We start from the raw sequence: 21,627 nt of genomic DNA, 5'->3' as shown, positions 1-21,627 counted from the left end.
ACTCGCATGAAGATGAAAAGGGAAAAAAGTCGTTCGCCGTCCTTCCAGTAAAAATTACATTCAAATGACTGCACTAATTTAAAATTCTAATCTCGAAGATATTTTCAATTTTCAAGTCTCCTCCTACGACATTAAGACAGAATAGACGACACGGATGAATCGGAGACGCAAAGGGGATATATGATCGATTTTGTCAATTCTCAATTATGCTCGTTTAAAGCCTAAGTAATACCGGAAATTTGTCTTAAAACAAAGAAAATAAGCTAAGACAATTTGTATTAATGTAACTGTTCCATAGCTGTGCGGAAGAAGATGTCAGGAAATTAAATTACAATGTGTAGTATGGGAAAGTAAGTAAGAACATGATAGAATTATGATGGGTGGGAAAAAATGAGGATAATTAATGAAATAGAAATTTCTACATAAAACTTTTGAATTATCATAGCATTAGAGTTCGTCATGCATGAATAATTAAATTATTAATGAATCATACATTTGAATAGTGACATTAATTGAATTTTAAAAAAAGACTTGAAATGACAATGAGAATCACTTAGTAGGGTGATTGACATGTGATGTCATGTGTGACATTCTCTCGAATAGCACAAATCGAGTATTCGATCAAAAATTCTGCTCCTGGGCTAACGAAAATGCTGCTCCAGGCCAGACGTGACTGTGACTTGGTGTCGAATTCGGTGATCATGTCAGGGTTACGCTGCTGTGTTGCCAGTTTTTGGATCAATTAACTAGATTGTGTTGTTCGGAAGAGCGTCACTACTTGACGTCACCATCAATCAACTCCTCAAGTCTCCCCCTCGGATTTATGGTTGTTCATGAGTAGTATAGTGGGGTTTCGGTGTCCATTTAGGGTACTCTAGGGTACTCTAGTGGAATCTAGGGTGTCGAACCATATATAGTCGAGTTTGCCATTGCTATAGTAAGGCCTCTGTGACCGAATGGTTAGCCAACAGACCGAATATATGTAATGTTATATTATGAGTATGTGGGTTCGATTCCCATCTCAGCTAATCACTCATCAATCTTGCATCAATCACTACATAGTGTTATAATACTCTTAACGCTACAATTCATGATAGACATCATATGTGGATAACCCCTTAGTAATCAATCACTATTTAAGTATCGCTTTCAAGTAAGATTGAGTGATCCAAAAAGTCATTCTTCTTTGTCTTACGCAATTGGTGAAAACCCCCCTTAACAAAATGTGACCAAAATAAGATTATTATTTTATGAATTGCTTTCTAATAGTCCAAAAAGAGGTTCCTCGCTTATCTGAACTAGACAGTATTTAAATATTAAATGTATTATGACAAATAACAACATTTAATGAGCTGTCATAAAAAAAAAGTCTTTTCCTCTCTTTCCCAATATTCATACATTTTTTTTATTACTCATATATTCTTTATGCAAATATCATAAATCTTAATCGATGGCGCTTTATGTCTATCAAATTTGTCTTATTCTCGTTATAAGAAAAGTAAATTTTTTGACGCAATTTAGCGAAAGATCATAAAAATTTATGAAAATTTCCTTAAATGAAGGAAAAATATTTGAAATCAATGTTGGTAGATGGAATCAGTATGGATGCATGTCTATGGCTTCATATTCTCGGTGGAATATTTATCTGCATGTATTCATCTTAACACGATGTGGTGTGTTGAGGGAAAATTTATGCCATTTGTAGAATTTTGATTGGATTTTTTTTGTGTTCAAGTGAATTTTCATGTTTCTATGGGAGATGTGGAATGTAGATGAACTTTCGCGGTTTTAGAGTTTTTTTGACAATTTAACGGATTTTAAAAATTCAAATTTATTCAAATTTTCATACTTGCAAACCCTTTTTATTTGTTTACATAAAAATTTTAATGGCATAAAGTTGAAATTTATTAATTTTAGTGCTCCGTGACACATTAAAATCATTTTAATAGCACAAACATTAAAGGAAATTGTCAATTCAAAGATTGCAGCTGAGAATTACTTGCCATAAATTATGAATTGAGGTAAAATCTTAAAAATTTTAATTTGCACATTAAAATTGATCCAAATTTAGAAATATTGTTTGAAACATCCAGTTAGAGCTATATAAACTGGATTGTAAGTGGAATCTAAGTATTATCTTTATTTAATTGCAGAATATCATGCCATAAAATATAGAGCAAACTTGAAATTGAAGTAAAATGAGAAAAATATCTGAAAATAATTGAAGCAAGCTTTAAATATTCAAAATGCATCAATCAGACTTAATATTCAATCTTTTGGACATAGTATCAAGGAGACTCTGATAAAATTAACCTACAGAACATTACACACTTCCAAATAAAGCATGGAAATAACTTCAACTTCTTTTTGTCATTTATGGATATTTGGATTCAATCAAAATTCGCGATACAGATACGAAGATAACGCCTCAAGGATAATCGATTTTACCGCTGATTTTGATGTCTCAATGGAAGTCAAAAATGTAAAAATAATTTATTACTTCCAAAATTCAATATTTTTCGAAGACGAACAGACTTATTGAAATCATACAAAAAATTTCTTCTTCCTTTCGTCTCTTATTCATCCCTCTTTTCTAATCTTTGTTGACTACATTCATGACATCTTTCCTCTTCATACTTCTTATTGTGTTGTGCATGCACATTTCGGATTCTTGAGGAACAAGAACAACACAAAAATAATATGGAGAATATGGATTTATTGGTAAGAGAACGCACACAAACAAGAATGTAAACATGTACGGCAGAGAATATAGAGCCCACAAAATAATTTTCGTAGCAATAACAGAAGCGTAAGTAAAAAGTAAACTAGGAATGAGTAGTAAATTGAGAGTATTGAGGAGCAGGCAAAATAAACTCACATTTCAACAACTGCTGTATCGTTTAAGTGCCAGCTGTGTCGCTTATCCATTTTGTCAGAATTTTTCTTTTCGTTTGAATTGTTGCTCCTTGAATTTGCAGCGACAGCAGTCGCATTAATGGCATTTCCATTATTAATATGATTACCACGATTTATAAAACTTATATTGTACCACTTTTTTGACTTTTCAATTGAAACCTCGTGCGGTTTATGACCATTTACATTTGATACTTTTTTTGCACTTTTATCCATTTGTTGCTTATGCTGCATCACTAAATTATCATCACCATCATCACAATTTTTTTTAATTTCTTCACACTTTTCAATAAATTTAATTTTATTACATTCATCATCAGATGATAGCGATGCTGGCTGAGACAATTCCACAATTGTTTTATCCACTTCATCAATTGAATCTCCTTTCACATTTTGCTCGCCACAACCAGTAGAATCATTATTATTACTATTGTCTGTATGTGAATTCACCATTTCATATTGTGTAACTTCTTCACCCATATTTTATGATTATTCTTATTTCTTATTTCTTTCTAATATTTCTCTTTCACTCGTAGAATCTTATTGTGTAATGATAAATGGGAAGAACATGAGGAAAGACTTTAGTTTCATGCATTTAGTTTACATGTTCTTGTACATTCAACTTTGAATTGAGAATTCTAAAGGAGATAGTCATTATTACTGTACTGTCTGAGACATTGATCAGCATATAACCGTACACCTATCTTTTTTTTATATTCCACCTTCCAATCAACAATTATTCAACGTAAGTCATAAAGAAACGGCAGGTAGTAATTAAAGGCAAAAAAATCAGCTATAAAATGACCGTTCCTATTTAATTTTGCAAAAGACACGACTTTTATTCCACAAAATTCATTAATTCATTTCTCCTCGTATCTCTCTTTTAATTTGCAAATTGATATTTGACCTCTGTACACAAAATTGATGACTACTAATAAAAAAAGGCACAATTTAATTCTCATTCACAAAAACAAGTAAAAAATTTTAAATATTCTTATAACCGAAAGGAATATACAGAGAAAAATAATATTTTTAACGGACACGGAGAGTGCTTCTGCGCCGACAGCTCAATTAAAACTCAGCAATCCAGTACATACAGACTAAAAATGACTAACATTTCTTACTCTCATTTCTCTCTAACTTTACTTCATTTTAACGTACACAACGGCTGAGTGAAATGTCCGTGACGTCATACTTAAGCGGTTCTCTCTCACACTGTACTTATGTGCATGCACCGATCGGTTATCGGTACAAAAATGAGAGAATTACTAACACATTTAAAGACTTTATTGAGGTTTTTTGAGTGAAGCTTGATCGGTTAAGAAAGCTTAATTTCAAAATTTAAAAATACGTTACACAAGATGGTCATGTCTATAAATAAGGTATGTCATAAATTATTCACTAAATGTTTCAATTATGTAAGATAATCAATTTGTTTGGAATGTAAGTAAATGAAGATTGGGCAAGTAATGTATGAGTTTAGAGATATATTACACCTAATAAAATCTCAATATCTCATCGGTCACGTTCTGTTGAAGACGATGATAGAAAAAATTTTTTGTTCCTTGAACTTTTTATGTCAGTGCTGTTCAAACTGTATGATGTGGCACTTCTTAGTTACTATATTGGCTGGAGTGTATAAGGGCTCATTGCTGCGTTTAGAGAATGTCTGTAGACAGCTGTATCTTTCGACAACTTCTGCCAGTTAGGAATATTGAGAACTCAAACAGCAGTTCCGCGACACACTAGTATGAATTTTAAAAATGCCATAAACCGCATGCCACGTGCGATTTCCACCAACATGTGCTATTGCACAATAAAGTTCGAACAACCCTGCTCTATCTGCTTAAGCAGCAACCTCTCTTTTTTATGGACATAATGGATGCAAGCTAACAGGTGTGAAACACAATTTGTTGAATGGAGAAATGTCTAAGACAAGATTAAGTATCCCTATTAATTAGCTTTAGTATTGAAGATGAATCTTTAATGTGGACACGTGCTGCAGTCTAGATTTGTCCTTTTTTAAAGATTCGACCATAAAGTGAGATTACAGCTGATGTTAAGTGTTTTTTATTTTTTTGTGAAAATAAAAGTAAATTAGACACTCACCGTGATCTCATGAATGACCTGGGTAAAGATCTACTTTGGAGACGAGTAAAATGTCGTCGTTGACGGACGACATTTGATGATGTCGATGGAGTGAAGAATTTTCCTTTCGTGTAATTTTGAGCACTGAAATTAAAGGTATAATTGATATTAGGTAAATTATTAGATGAGAATTTTAAAGGTTTAGGTGGAAGCAATTGAATAATCCGTGGATAATTGTTTTGAGGTTATGGGTAATGATGACGGTTTTTGGGTGATTTTTAAGGTATAGCTACTCAATACCGCTTGAATTTTATTAAGAACCTTAAAGAATGACGCACAGCAGTTGCATCCATTTCCCAACGCACATATTGAATAATCCGATGCAACAGCCACTAAATTCCCATTCTCACAATGACTTCACCCTTAAATTTCATTTTAAATTGTCCCAAAATACAATTTTCATGTTACTCTTTTGGTATGTTACTTATTTCTTTACCACAGGGTTTACATACAATACCAAAAAATATCCATTGATTTACTTCCATTTTTCAATAAATTTAAGCAAACAGAGAAACCGAAACCCACAAATGTTCCTAGTATCAATAAACATTCACATTTCTGAGTTCAATGATGAAAAATTCATGCAATTTAAATCGGCATCATCTACAGCACAGAAGAGCCAAGAATTTATATTAAACACATTCAGTCTATGACAGTGGTGGGCAACCTGGGTGTCTGGACAATAGTTGTGTGACTGGACAACAGTTGTGTGTTTGGACAACAGTTGTGTGTTTGGACAACAGTGGTGTGTCTGGACAACAGTTGTGTGTCTGGACAACAGTTGTGTGTCCGAACAACAGTTGTGTGGTTGTCAATCTAGTGTGACTGAACAACAGTTGTTTGTCTGGATAACAGTTGTGTGATTGACAACCTAATGTGTCTAAGCAACAGTTGTGTATCTTGGTAACAGTTGTGTGTTGTCAAATATGTTTGAAAATGCCAAGAACCATTCACCATGTGCAGCTTTGGTCGAGGCTTACCACCAACGTGTGCCGCGAGGTTGCCCACCACTGATTCTATGAGGTAGAACGATCTGAAGAAATATATATTCTGCGAAATCATGTGTAATACATTCATCATCTCTACATGAGAAGATTACACTGACTTTTCATACATTTTATGCAATAAATTAGCTTTAAGTCGATTTTGTCAATAAGTTACATGAACAATTTTTATGTCAAAGCATTTTCATTTCTCTCAATTTGAATCGCAATGTGTTATTAATGTAATTGCATAAAGTCTGATGAAATGATTTAATATTGCATCGTTAAAATTGATTTGTAAATGAAGCTTTGTGAGCCATCAATAATCCCCTCATCATCATTTTTTATGAATAATATGAAGACTTGAACAATTTTTTTTACAAAACAAGCAAAAATCGATAAGTCTCAAAGGAAGCTAAGTCATCCGATCTGGAAAATAACTTTTCAAGAAGCCCAAAGTCAAGAGCATTAGACAAAAAATTCTTCGTAATGCAAATCCTTTAAAATATTCTTTCAGAACATGACTTTCAAATTTTTTTTTACTTTTCTTATTCCTTTCCTTGGATAAGATGATGCAGATGGAATGAGATGAGAAATTTAATTTGATTTAATTTTCTTAAGTTCAGAATAAAATGTAAGAAGAAGGCAAAGAGTATAGATTTTTTGAATTTAGGTTAGGTCCTTAAGGAGATTTTGAGCTAATTTTTGAAAATTCAGGATGCTTTCATAATGCAGAAATACCACTCCGGAAACTAATACTGGTCTCTTTGTCTGTTCAGGATTATGATTAAATGAAATTCTATCTTTTAATTTTGTTAAAATATCAATTTATTTCCACCAGAGTTAATAATCAAAAGCAATTTCTGTTTTGGCTTTGAAATTACGATTCGAACTAACTTGCTGAGTGGAGTCTCAGGTATAGAGCTTTAAAGTCATTACCAGACAAATCTTCCAGTGCAAGATTAAAGCCTCTGTGGCTGGGTGGTTAGCAAAGAGACCCAATATTTATATCACTATTTCATGAGTACCTGGGTTCCGTTCCCACCAGATACTGGTTCTCTCAATCATTATATAGATTATTGAGGATTTGAAAAGGATTCTCACAATGTTCACGACATAACCCTATGAAGAACAACTTATAACAGGAAACTGAAGTTAGAAAAAGTATTAATTATTCTGTACAACCAACAAAGTAAGAAGCAACAACACCTTTGCAATCACTGAACAAAACTTCTCAATCTAAAAAACCCTCAAAAAATTAAAATTCAGCCAAAATCATCATAAGGATTAAAAGTACCCATATAAATTACCATACATGTGTTTAAACTTCATCTTCATAGCAAGTATTATACTCTCTTGAACTAAACATTATTAAAAATTTGTGGTTGAGACTACATATATATGAATATGTACAACAAAAACTATGACTACAGAACTACCAAAAAAGAGAAAGAAAGAAATCTCATCCCCAAAAGGAAAATCTTCTTAGAACTTTTAACAAAACGAATTCATGTTAGATGAAGTGGATTGAAGATTTTCATATTTCACAACCGGTTGAAAGCCTTCTGTTAACGAGTATGATTATTATGATGATATCTTTATTTTATTTTTTTGAAGGATGAATTTGGTTCTTTTTCTTTTTGAGTAAATATCCTTACGATCTGACAACAATGCATTTTTCATACTGAATACCAAGGTTTTTTGACATATTTTCCAGCAACAACCAAAAAAAGGCTTTTCCGTTTTCATCATTCCGTTATGAGAGTCTCTTTAAATTGCTTCAAGGCAAAGTTTTTTGCTTACACAAAGTTTGCTTTCCCAAAAAAACAAGAAAACTTTTGTATTTTTTTTTGATTATTTACATTAAATGTATTATAAATACGAAACAGCATAGAAAATATGTTAAGTAACACTTCATTCGTGAGTAAAGTTTAGCGTAAAGAACATTTAAACAACGAGATAGAAGAGTAATAAGTAAATACGAAAAAGGTTGATTTTAGCATACTTTATTCATAGATTTTGAATAAAAGTTCAATATTTTTAAAGACATCTTAAATTTAGATTGAAGGTTTTTTGTTGAGTATTTGAATGGAATTTAAACAATAGGCTGAATGAAGTGAATTCTAAGAAGAAGCTGAATAATACTGAATTGTACTGACTGAGTTGAATTAAACAGAAAAACAAGAATTGTGTTGAATAATCTGAATTGTACTTTCGTAGCTGGATTGAGCTGAATAAGCTAAATTGCAATAAGTTAGCTGAATAAGCTTAAATTGTACTAAGTTAGCTGAATAAGCTTAAATTGTACTAAGTCAGCTGATTAAGCAAAATTGTACTAAATCAGCTGAATAAACTAAATTGTACTAAATCAGCTGAATAAACTTAAATTGTACTAAATCAGCTGAATAAGCCAAATTGTACTAAATCAGGTGAATAAGCTAAATTGTTCTAAATCACCTGAATTGTACTAAATTGTACTAAATCAACTGAATAAGCTTAAATTGTACTAAATCAGTTGAATAACATTAATTGTACTAAATCAAGTGAGTAAGCTGACTTATATTGAACAATCTTAATTCTGCTGAATAACCATCTATGCCAAGAATGCCCTATGCCTAAAACTCATTAATTCAGAATATCATTATTTCTATAAATCCTTTAAAAGCAATTTAATATCTTCTTTTTCCTCAAAAAATCTATTCTTTTTAATCATTTCATCGTATCCATAAAAATTTTAATAATCTCTAAAGATTGTTTGCATATTTTTTTCATAAAATACACAGCCGTAAGAGAAATGAAGTAATAAGGCTTGATTAAAAAAGCTCACAAAATTGAATGAAGGAAGAAGAAGTACAAAAAATTGTATATGAAACCCTTCCACAACGAGCTTAATTTGTAAAGGGCTATTCATCCAAATCTGACCGTCATTTATTCGTGTGATTTTTTGCGATGACGAGCGTTAATGATGATACGGATCCTTTAGAGATTACTAAAATTGATGAAATCTATAAAGAGATATGATAATAAAAGGATATATTCGGACCCAAATATTGATTTTAAATTATAAATGGATCGTACATAATTTTTATGTCTGTTGGACTACACATCCCCATCTGCTTGTGGGATTTCAAATGATAGATTTCTCGGAAGATAAAGATTAAATTTTATCCGATACTTAAAATCTTAATTTACCAACAAGTCCCTTTGGGATGTACAATAGAAGGAAGCGTCAGCCTATTTAATCTAATTAATTTATTTCTTCTATGAATTGCTACTCAACTTGATCCTTAAGGATATTTGTCCTTTAATCAGTGGTGGACAACCTTTTGTTTTTCGGGGCACACCTTGTTGGTAAGCCTCGACCGAAACCGTACACGGCATACGGTTGATATCATTTCCAACAATATTGACTGCAACCTGTGTGTCGCGGCACATTAGTGTAGCATGCGGTTTTGGTCGAAGCTAACCACCAAGTTGTCCCGCCAAAAATTATAGGTTGTCCACCACTGCCTTACATAAAAATTATGCTTCATATTTATTACATCCATATTTTTTGTTTAACAATCTCAAACCAAATTAAGGATCAACAAGGTAAGTTACTCATAAATATAAATTTCGCGACATTTCATTAAAATGTGGGAAGTTGCGTCATAAACCATTTCATGTCTTGCTTCCTTTTTTGTGTAGGCTGAAGATATTTTAAGTCTTTTAAATCTCAACATTGTTAAAGGATCTGGAAAGTTTTACAAAGAATGTTATCGACACGGCTTTAATTTGAATTTTTATCAAATAAATGTTAGAACTCATGAAATATTTAGAAGGGATCAGTTTTATGAAGAATAAGAAATCGATAATTTAGAGACCGAGTAAGGCATGAGTAAGTAAGAATTGGAAGCTAAAGTTCCGGTTAAACAGGGTTAAATAGGGTTCAGTTAAGAGCTACAGGCCTGTATTTATTGCATTTTTAGATCTTATAGTTTTTTCATGGCTGCATGCCTGCAATTTCAGACAAAATTTACTAAAAAGTCTTCTTGGCTTCGATAAAATCAATACAAAATCAATTATTTTACGAAAAACCCAAATCAAAAAATTTATCCAGTTCGGAAGACTAGTTAAAAGATATTTGCAAGAAAATTGATAGCGATGAAGTGGTATCAATGGTCTAAATGATAGAGCGTTGGCCTTACGTTCCAAAAGTCCTGGGTTCAATCCCAGGTCATGTCTAATTTTCGAAACTCCTTTTCCATTTCGCCGTTATAGTTACGAGACTCGTTTCATGAGTTAAGTGTAGTTTTGAGGTCTTTGACATATAATGCATCTTCACTGCTAAGTATAGAAGGATATACTAGTGTCTGGATGATTTTCTTTACGAAACCTATCGCATACGAATTGAAACTGGATATATTAAAAGGTCCTATGACGTACGCGTGTCCTTGCAATTTGCAGTAGCTTGCAAGTGGTTCAGGTTCCACTATAAAGGGTGTGGTACAATAGATTAGTAGTCCCAATGTCTGCAGCTTTCAAGCATTATATTATTCTATAAAAATTACTAGTCATTAACTGTTCACTAAGATTAGTTTCATCAAGGATTTAGTAATCGTAATGCAAAAAGGGAAGGCTCTATAGATTAAAGACAGTAAAAGAAAGTAGACAGTGATTTTTAGACAAATGAAATTATTTTCTTGATTCGATTTTTTATTCAGTTGATAAAAGAATAATAAAACTTCATTTAAAGGATAGATTAGGCTGTTCCTATAAATTGACTTTAAAATTGTCTTGTTTTGTACCAAGATATGTCACCCTTGTTTTTAATATGATTTTTAATATGTAGTTTTAATGCGGTCTTTGATTTAGAGTATTTTCCACATAAATCGCACTGAAATAATTCTTTTGGATGAACTGTGAATCTATGGCACTTTAAACCTCGTCTATTTTTAAATAATGCTGGACATTTGTCGCATTTTATTGGATTTTTAATTAATGCAAGTTTCTCTTCCTTATTTTTATGAGCATTTAGATGTTTATTAAAAGTGTTTCTAACATGCGTTGAGTAGCTGCACTTTTGACATTTGAAAGGTTTAGGACGATTTTTATCATGAAGCTTCTCATGATCTTCTACATGATTTTTAAAATTAAATTTTTTAGAGCAAAATTTGCATTCAAAATTCCTCGAATTTTCATGCTTTGCTATTATGTGCTTTTTGAGTGAGTTTAAATTCACTAATTTTTCGTTGCAAATATTACAGGAATACTTTTTAAGATGTATATCCATATGCCCTCTTAAATTTCTTGATGATTTAAAGCTTTTCAAGCAAATGTTACATTTTACTTCTGGTCCTGTTGCATGAGTCAATCTTTTATGAGCACCAATCGCTATAACGTTATATTCACCACAACAAATGTCACATTTGACTTTCGGTAAATGAGCTGCTTTGAAATGTCTCAGAAGTTCACCTTTATTTTTAAAAAATTTTCCATCAAAATCGCATTCGAGTGTGAATGATGAGGCTTTAAGAACTGTTTGCTTGTTCTTCTGTTGCTTTATATTGTTAGTTTTGTTATTTGATGACTTATTTCCATCCAGATTTGAACTTTTTAATGTTGTAGATTGGACGGGTTGTTTAAGTACTATCTGAAGTTCTGTTTCAGGCTCATGCTTGATGTTGTTTATAATTGATGGTTTGATTCCTTGAATTTGATGTTTTTCTATTTCTAAACTTCCTCGAATTTCACAATTTTCTTGAAGTTCTTGTTTGATTGCACTTCCAAGATTCTGAATGTTTTCATTCAAAATTGAAGAATTTTGTTTTGGTTTTATTGTGAAATAATCAGATATCTTTCTTGACATTCTGATCTTGACTAAGTAAAGCCTGATTCCTGACTACTGTATTACATTCACAACAGCTATTTATGTCAACAATCTAGATTCAAGATTCAAAAGTTTCCTAAATCCTAAATTTTCAGAAATTGTAAAACTTCCTTAAAAATACAAACAATCTCAATTCCTGTAATGTATTTCTCGGTTCATCCACTTTTCATTTGATATTTATTCAATACTATTCATGCTGTTTGAGTACAAAGAACCCTTGGCTGTATCGTATTGCTTACAATATTGAATTTTAAATTAAATAGAAGCTTGATTTGACTGTCTTTTGTGTCTGTGTCTTTATTTCGCTTCTTTTTTTAGGGAAATTTTAATCTGATTAAAAATCAATTTTGGCGTTTGGAATGAAAACAAGTGAGAAAAGCTTTGTAGGTGGGTGTGTGTTGGACGTAGCCAGAATTGACGTTTAATAGCATTTTGGTTGGTGTGAATTAGTCTAGACTTTAGATTTTTAAATTTTATGGCTCACCGCCAAAGATAAAGGGGAAAGTTGTTATTGCTGCTCTTGATTTTGTTGGAAAAATGTTTGGTTTTATGCCATATTTTTGGATTGCACAATCTACAAGTTATGATTTAGTGTTAGATAATATGATAGAGTTGCATATTGATCTTAATCTCAATAATATTCAGGGGGATTGAGGAAACCGAAGTCTGAATCCGAAGATGAGCAAATGTCAAGTGTATGCCTTGTGCCCTAATGGTGAATATCCTGTGTATCATGGCACTATAGAGTCCAACTGACACAAATGTATTCCATCATTTTAGTTTTAACTGGCTCCATGTTCCCGGGATAGGTAGACTAACGGATATGGTAAAGCCTTATCCAAAATTGCCAAGCCTAAAAGGTACCAATCCCAAAATCTGGGTAATGATCATAAGGTTTGCAACCAACCATTACCGAAACCATTTTTGACTTTAATTAATAACAGTAAGCCGCATATGAGATATGGTTCATGGTATTTCCAAAAATTTGCGACGGCACACTGGTTATCAACCTCTGATATAGAACCTCTTTTGACCTGTAAAGTTCAGCTTATTCTTCCTACATTCAAAAACAAAACAAGAACAGCGTACATTGTGACTTATTGCATAAAATCGACTAATCTCATGCCCGGAACATCGAATTTCCTATTCAATTGCACTGTCTACTCACAAAACTCAAAATAGACAAAACATCAACATTATGTCTTACAAAAGCTTGTTTTTAAAACCCAACAAAGACTCGGAAAAAGAAGACTTTGCATCCAATTTTCAAGCATTTATCTGCAATATTCGATAGAATGACATTTAAATAGGTTTTGGGTAAATTGAAATTGAATTGTGAGCTACGTGTATAAGGTATGTAGGATTATTCAATATATTTCCACCGTCTAGGTGTACAAGCTTAATACAATATGTCAATTTAACTTACCGTATTTGTTGACTTGATGCCGCAAATTGTTGCTTCAATTCACTACCGTTATTAGTAATTTGTATTTTCTGTGTATATTTGCTATTATCTCCAGCAGCTTTATTGGCACTAGAATCACTTCCACTATTTTTATGTTCAACAACACCACTCTTTGTAATCGGCATTTCACAATCACCAAGAAAGATTATTGAACTATTGTTAAGCTTATTTGCTTTCAATAATGCCGATGTACAATTTACATCATTTACTTTTATGGTCGTACTACCCCCATTTTTGCCACCACATCCACTATTAAATGTATTAGCACTTAAATTGACACAACGAAATGCTTGTTGTCTCTGCTTTTGCGTATTGACACTTATTTTAACATTATTGACACTCGAATCACTATCATTATTCACATTAATCTTATTTGGGCCATTAACATTCTTACTATCATTTGATGAATACTTTTTGCCACTATTTCTTCTTTGTGGCCATATTTCGCAGCTACTCGATGTGCAACTGTAAGTAATCGAAAATTATTAATAATAATGTTTTGACGAAATTTATGAATTTGCCATTTGATTAATAAGAAGCTACATATTACTTTTTATCTGAGTGTGTGTAATTGTTTTCAAAAAATCATTTGTTTTTGTGCGTACATAAGCTAGGATTTTCATGATGAAGAAGTACAAAAATAAAGTATATTCTTTTTTTATACATAATTGTGTACATATTTATATTATTATTACTTTTTTTTAGTGGAATTAGTAAATTAGTGATGAGTGGAATTAGAAAAAAAAATACGAAAAAAATGTTAACATTAACTAGATAGAAGGGCATTGATGCTAAGCACTATAATTGCATGCCATTGTCAGCGTTTCGAAGGGGGTTTAAGAGTTGCAGGGCATAAAATTCATTCAGTTTAGTATTTTTTTAGATATTCTAACCTACTGATTAGTAAGTTTAATCGTTAGTAAATTCATTCAATCAATTTTGGTTTTGATTCTATGCTGCACAATAGTTTTAACGATTAGATTAGATTTATATTAGTTAAATTCTTTATGAAATTTTTTTAATTTGACAGTTAATAACTACAAAATTATGAGATTTACGTGCTACATCTCTATACTCTGTATTATGTGTTTTTTTATTATTATCTAGTACCTTCCAGACGATGACGTTCCACTTTGATTAGCCGATCGATTTGCTTGTTGCTTACGTTTTAATCCAAACAGATATTCCGTAATCAGACTCTTGTCTTTCAATACTTTATTTACATTCTCATTTATTGAATCATCGGAATCTGATGGCGAGCGATTTGGCGATCGATTAGGTGTGGTTGTCGTTCTCGGTTTTAGGAAATTACTTGAATTCTTTTTATAATCACGGTCTCTATCTCGATCTCGCTCTCGATCGCGTCTCTTTCCACCTACGGGCGATCTATCACGGGACACTGGCAAGTTCTGTGGTATACGACTATTATAATTCAATATAGGTGAACGTGTTTGTTGATTTCTTGAGACTACATCATATAACATGTCGTGATCATATAAACGACTTCCATAATTACGTGGACTATTCCTTAATGATTTAGATAGTGATGTGACGGGAGGAACTAACAATACTCTATCTTGACTAAATGCTCGATTTCCGCTAAATACATTTTTTGTATTATTTCCATTACGTGGACCTTTTACATTATAACAATAATCATCATCAAATGATTTACTTTTACTATCCGATTCAAAGCCATAATCGACACTTAATTTTCCATTGAAATCAAGCAAATCAAACGATTTTGCTTGTGCACTACTGCTAGGTAATGAATTATCACTATTGCGTAATGATTGTGAACTGTATTTGTTTATTGGCATATTTAATGTTGTTTTACTTCGCGTGTGCGTATAATCAGCAGCTGCTTTTTCTACATTGCTACGATATTTTGATGGTTGTTTTGCTTGTTGTGGCGTTGCTGTGTTGCCAATGCGAACAACAAGCTTTTGTAATAATGACGATCGATTTGGTGATCTTTCTGAGAGCTGTAAAGATCTGTAGGATGAGATTTGAGAAATTAATTAGTCTAATTGAACTGAAGTGCTTTAATTTGTCACTTACCTCGATCGTCTTATCCGATAATCTCCAAATGTTGTCTTAAATGGAGGCCGGTTTTGCCTTGAACGATTATTATTGTCGGCTTCACTTGAACTCGATGAGCTTCGCGATAATTTTCCATCTTCATATCGCTTCAATTGACGTTCTAATGTACTATTTCGTGAATTGCCTGAGCTTTGTCGTGACATCAAGGACGTCTGTGACGTTGTTAATTTTGAGCCCTTAAATAAAAGCTCAGGCGTTATTGGGCGTTTTTCAGGTGTTAGTGATCGTTGTCGTTTCGATGCTGAATTCGCTCGATCAACAGTCAACAAATCATAATCATCTAAGCTTATATCAGGCGTCATTGATCTTGTTTTACTAAATGATGATTGCTGTTGTTGGGGCTGTTGCTGTTGTGAGTTTAATAATGTTTTCGTAATGTTTCGCGTAGCTGTTTTAATTGGCTCAAGGTATGATGTTGTCGCAGCTGATTTGTAACTCAATGCGAGCGATGACGATGCTTCTTCGTCCTCTTCTTCTTCATCATCAAGATCATCGTTCGAGAAATCTATGGTAAATAAGAAAACGAAGATGATATAGAAATGGAAATGAGTTTCAACGAAAGTATGTGACATAGTGTAGGAAGTATGAGATGATGATGATGAGAAATGGCAATAAAATATGCAAAATTATTTACCTGAACGTGCGCCACTATCGCATGAATTCAATCTGTTGTTTACTTTTGAACTCGTTTCTAAGCTTCTATAGTTTGTTTGTAGACCAGCTGTTCGTCCATATTGCGGTCGTCTTGATGTGACGCTATCGTCGAGTGAAGTGTGATTTGGATTATAATAATTTGGATTGCTCATCTTGACCTTATTTCCTGGTATGACTTTTGGAAAGATTGAATTTGCTGTTATTGCTGTTGATGAAACAGAAGTATTTGGTAAAGCCGTACTTGGTATTACGGGGTCAACTTTTTCCTTTTTGGTTAAATAGCTTGGTGATACACCAGTGAGATTAGCAAATGCCATTGAGTTCCCATATCGACTGAGGAAGTTTTTATTGAAACTTTTATCACCTAATTGGAAGTCAAAATCAAAACTACGTGAGAAGTTTTCATTAAATTCTGCCGTCTTACGGTTATCGTATTCGAAACTTCTTGAGAACACCATTCCCTTGCCAATAACAGGCGTAGGCGTTTTATTGTCGTCATCATCGGTCACAGAAAGTTGAATTCTCGTTCCATTCTTCATTTCGTAAATACGATTACGAATTTGATGGTCTTGAAATGCTGGTGGTGGACTGAGAATTGGAGTTGGTGGGGGAGCATCACGTGCTATATTCTTTTTTACTGGCAAATATGCCGGACGGTCGTTAAGTATTTGTTTCGGATCTGATTGCGGATCAATTTTTAATATTGTCACATTATCGTCCTTTGAATTGGGCATATGCTGATTTGCTCGTCTAGCTTCACTTCGTGATATTAGTTCCTCAATCTTTGAATTGGCTAATTTTAACTTATTGATATTCTCTTTACGTGATTCTACATCCTTTTCGAGTCGTTGACTACTCGTTGTAAGCCACCCGGAGCGATTTAGAAATATTCCATCTTTGGCTTGTTGTTGCTGTTTGACATTTTCACCAAACAGATATGTGGGCTTCTTCTCGAAACTTGAATTACGATAATGCATCTTCTTAAAGTATTCTTTTTCTGTTAGTTGCTTCCACTTTGACTGTATTTTTGCCGCTGTACTTGTCGGCAATAATGTATCTTTAGAAAGACTTTTTCCTTTACTTAAATGTTTACTTTTCCTTGTTGGTATATCAGGCAATGGTATATTATTAAAATCAAGTTGATCAGATGAATCATTTGATTGCTTTATCGACTGCTTATCACCTTCTTTCTTTTTCTTGTCTGAAACGTTTTGAGCATTTTTATCCTCAATTTTGGATTGTTGATTCTTCTGCTTCTTATCTCTGTTAAAATAAATAAAACGGAAATGTTTACATTAGAACGGTGGAATGAAAAATGATGATAGTTAAAATCTTTATTGCTAGACTTGGAAAGAAAACTTTTTTTGTGGCTTAAAAAATAAAGTAATTGCTTTTATCTATTGTAATATTCCCCTATGAACCTTTACTTTACGCGGCATAAGCAAGAATTATCTTCAATTCAAGGTCGCATGAATGAAAATGAGGGAGATCCTTACATAATTTCATTTGAAAGCTTAATTGTTTGAAACTTTCTTCTCTTATCTCTTTAAGCACAAAGCATTGTTAGGTATTGTTGTGAAAATTAGGCATTTTTGCGTGATGTCGGATGGAATTTAATAAAAATGTTTGAGTAATGTTTCGTTGAATTTTGTCAGCTTAACAATATTGTTGGAAAGATGTTTCTCATCAAGTAAAGTTAATATTTCTATAATTAAATTGAATTTTGAGAATTTTCATTGAATTTTCTTAGAATTTTGTAATAATGTTGAATTATTTAATCAATCAATGGAAATTTCTATATTGTAACACTTTTAATGGATAACACAGTGGTTTAATTATACTTTAACTATATTTTTATGAATCTTAAATGAGTTTTTCTAATTTATTTCACGACTTTTTTTATAAAATTTAACCAAAATCCAAAATTTTTGTTTATTAAAAACTCCGAAAATTTCGGTGATAAATTTCAAATTCTGAAAATCCGTTAAATTACTTTTGTTGATTTAACCTTGAATTTGACAGAAAATGATGACAATTTAAACCGAAGAAGCTTAAAAAACAAGAAAACTTCCTCCCACTTCCCATAAATTTCGCTTGTTGCTCTCATTCAAATGAAATAATATCCAGATAATACCGACATTATTCCTTTTGTCAGACAAGCTCTTTACAATATCATCTAGAGAAATTGAAATAAAAGGCAGCATTATTTATTCTCCAATTTCGCCATTTAAATACATTCAATTTATTTAAAATTTAATCAATAATAAAAGCATCAATGAGTAATGAAAATGAGATTTGTGCTGGATATAAAAACAATTTGAAAAGAAAGTTTAATTTTATGAATTGAAATATTTTTATCACTTGATAAAATTTCTATTGTATTATCAATACCAAAACCGATTGTCAGATAAGTCGATTTGTTAATGCTTAGTGCCCCACCCATTGAGGATACAATTTAATCCAATTATCATCGAAACCAAAATTTTGTTTTTGTAGATTTTAAGATTACATTCTATGGAATGGCATTAAAAATCATTGGAGTTTCAAGGTTGTTTGAAATTATTTTGTATTTTCAGTTCCATAGAAAGTTGTACAAGAAGATTTTTGTATTGTCCCACATACAAAAAGCGATTATGTAGAAGAAATAATGTTTACAAACTGTAGTAAAAATGCTGATAAAGCATAACGTAGAGATACGTAGATGTTTCCTTTCCGTCAGTCTCATAATTTATTTTTTTTAAGCATCACATAAAATGTAACAAAACTTTAAAGCAACTGAAATAAACTTTATGTTCATTGAGAATACAGAGAAGGATGGAATGTTAAAAGGATGAATAGTTTGGTAGATTTCTATGAAGGTTCTGAGGTAAAATCATATCTGAAATGTTTGTTGAGAAAGATAAAGTCGGAAAAATGTAAATCTAAGCATTAATAGATGTTGAAAGGTATGATTTGGACTAACTTTGAGAGTGGTTGATAAAGTAGATAAGTACATTAATGTAGAAATTAAACCTGAGCAGCACAATGCATATTTTGCTGTAAAAATAAGTCTAAATCTGCGATCAAGATGCCGTCATGACACCTTCGCGTGTTATCGTTAAAAGGGTGGCCTAGCTAGCAAGAGAAAGTATCATAGATGAATGTGACATTAACCCGAGCAGCAAAATTGAGTCGCGAGGGTATGTCGCCCCGTTGACGGTAAGACGTGAGAGTCTCCTAATGACAGCTGTTTCCTGTCCTTGGTTGCAGATTTTCAGATAAGCTAAATTGAATTTAGATTTAAGCGTGAGTCGATAGGATATTTTTCCATTTTCTTCGTATTTTGTTGGGAACACAGTGCCTTAGTGACTAAGATGTGCTTTTTGAGAAAAAGTATCGAAGTCTCGAATAGGAAAACATGAACAAATTGAATATCAAATGACGAATCGTTCACTTATTCCTTAACGGAAAAATGTACTTTTTGACCCTCCCAACCATCTCCTCTTTACCCCCACCGCTCTTCACTCTAATAGCGTTCCGTTGACTTAAAGCTAACTCTAATTCGTTCACTTATTAAAGAACTTCTAATTCGTTCACTTATTCCTTAACGGAAAAATGTACTTTTTGACCCTCCCAACCATCTCCTCTTTACCCCCACCGCTCTTCACTCTAATAGCGTTCCGTTGACTTAAAGCTAACTCTAATTCCAAGAAATGTCCTTTTTCCAATAGAAATAGAAAAAAAGTTATAACTTTTCACTAAAGTTCCTAAAATTCCTAAAATTGTTTGATGTATTCACAGTAAAGCTTTAAATATTGATTTGTTTAAGGCTTCCGAATTTATCTCTTCAAAAATGTATGAATTTCTATCTTCTTCCTGAAAAAGTTTTATTTACAATATTCACTTTGCATCAATAAATTTCGGATTTAAGGTACAAAAACAGCTTCAATTTAAATCGAATTGTATTTTTAGAACAAAATTCACCTGTTGGAGAAAATTGAAAAAGATGAAAGGCAAATTGATGAGAAATTATGATTTTAAATATCTACGGTAACTTCAAAGAAATCACAGCTATTGAAATTATCTAAAAATATTTATTTATAAATATGTAGCTTAATGATTTCTATGGAATACCTTCAGGTATAATCAATGTATTTTCTATTGGAATTTGATATCTCGTAGTTGTATTTTTAATTCGGAAGGTATCAGAGAAATTATATTCAATTGATTGCTGTGGGAGTTTATAAATTGACTTAAAATTAAGATTTGCTCGTGGCAAAATCTATGAATACACAGTTTGTTGCTACTATGGTGTCATAGGCAAGCTGATTTCCTGGAATTCGGTAGAATAACTCAAAAATTGTCGGTTCAAATCCTAAATTTCTCGAAATTTGAATACTTTTGGAAGCGCTTATTGTATTGTTGTACCGTAATGATTTATTGGAATTGGCAAGAACTCTCGTATACGGTTTTGGTGTAGGTGTGCCGTGACACAAAAAAGGTTGGACAGTACTGTCTTATTGCATAATTTTTGAAATTGACCCAAACTTTGAACTTTAGATAATGCTGAAATTTGGAACAAGTCTACCCGAGTAACACAAATGAAGAAGGCTGTCCATGGCTGCCCAATAGAGGCAGTTTCCATTTGGTAGAGCTTTAAAAGCTCCTATGTTGAGCCTCCTTCATTTATGTATGTCACTCAGCCTAAGAAATAGAATCTGCTTATAAATCATTTAAACCTTATCCAGTTCCTCGTGAATAAATTCGTTCCACATTTCAAATAAGACACATCTTGTCTAATCTACACCGAAGCACTTAGTACAAGACACACCCATTCATCTGAGCAATCATTGTCCTCCTTACGAATTCAACATCATCTGCTTATCACGCATAAAAAAGAAAACACATTCATTTCCTACCAACAACAACAAATAAAGTGGAAGTAAATATCCTCAATCAAATCAAAATAATACCAAAAAATACTTTTTGAAGCAAAATAATTCCATTAAAAAAAAGTATGAGAAATAACAAAAAAAATTAAAACTTTTTCTATTCTCAATGTGCTATTGTTGAAACTTTTGTGTTCCTATTGTTGTTAGCCATCGTGGCAATGAAACGAGAGTAAACTTGAAATAAATATTTTTGTGTTCTCCTTCACGGCAACAAAAAGCAATGTCTGAAGATATTTGATGGACCCGAGTAACACAGATGAAGATATAGGCAGGCATGTGGACGCCAATTGGATAAGCTGAAGTTTGACTCCAAAGCTGACCAAATGTCAAGTGTATAGCTTCTCATGATATTCCCTGATATCGCTAAATGCACTGCTGGCGACCGAATTATGTATCAGGATAAGTACAGTAAAGGATAGAGTAAAAGCCTATCCAAAGCACCTTGTCTGACGGGTGATAGCTCCACAATCAGGCTAGGGATGGTAAGGCTTGCAACCGACGATTTCCGAAACCAACTTGGAGCCAATACGTGATGCCTATCCGTGGCGCATATCCGTTGCA

The 21,627-nt window shown here is 32.5% G+C and overlaps 1 protein-coding gene across 2 annotated transcripts in view; it reads right to left on the bottom strand.

The window, feature by feature from the left end:
- The window catches only part of RhoGEF3 (Rho guanine nucleotide exchange factor 3), a 191,979-nt gene that overhangs the window by 60,986 nt on the left and 109,366 nt on the right, over nt 1–21,627 (bottom strand). Inside the window, exons 5-10 of one of the 2 annotated variants that reach the window (XM_070643000.1) lie at nt 16,560–17,398; nt 16,116–16,499; nt 15,440–15,986; nt 14,489–15,373; nt 13,340–13,843; nt 5,023–5,145 (exon numbers count right to left, since the gene is read on the bottom strand). In XM_070643000.1, the coding sequence (XP_070499101.1) occupies nt 5,023–5,145; nt 13,340–13,843; nt 14,489–15,373; nt 15,440–15,986; nt 16,116–16,499; nt 16,560–17,398 (3,282 nt within the window). Of the gene's footprint in view, nt 1–5,022; nt 5,146–13,339; nt 13,844–14,488; nt 15,374–15,439; nt 15,987–16,115; nt 17,399–21,627 lie in introns of both variants that reach the window. The other variant, XM_070642999.1, reaches the window with a different exon arrangement.

The sequence above is a fragment of the Chironomus tepperi genome, unplaced genomic scaffold, assembly GCF_022539635.2.
Source record: "Chironomus tepperi strain 1889 unplaced genomic scaffold, CSIRO-AGI_Ctep_v1 contig_309, whole genome shotgun sequence".
Lineage (NCBI taxonomy): Eukaryota > Metazoa > Arthropoda > Insecta > Diptera > Chironomidae > Chironomus > Chironomus tepperi.
This window is presented reverse-complemented; position numbering and strand designations above follow the sequence as displayed.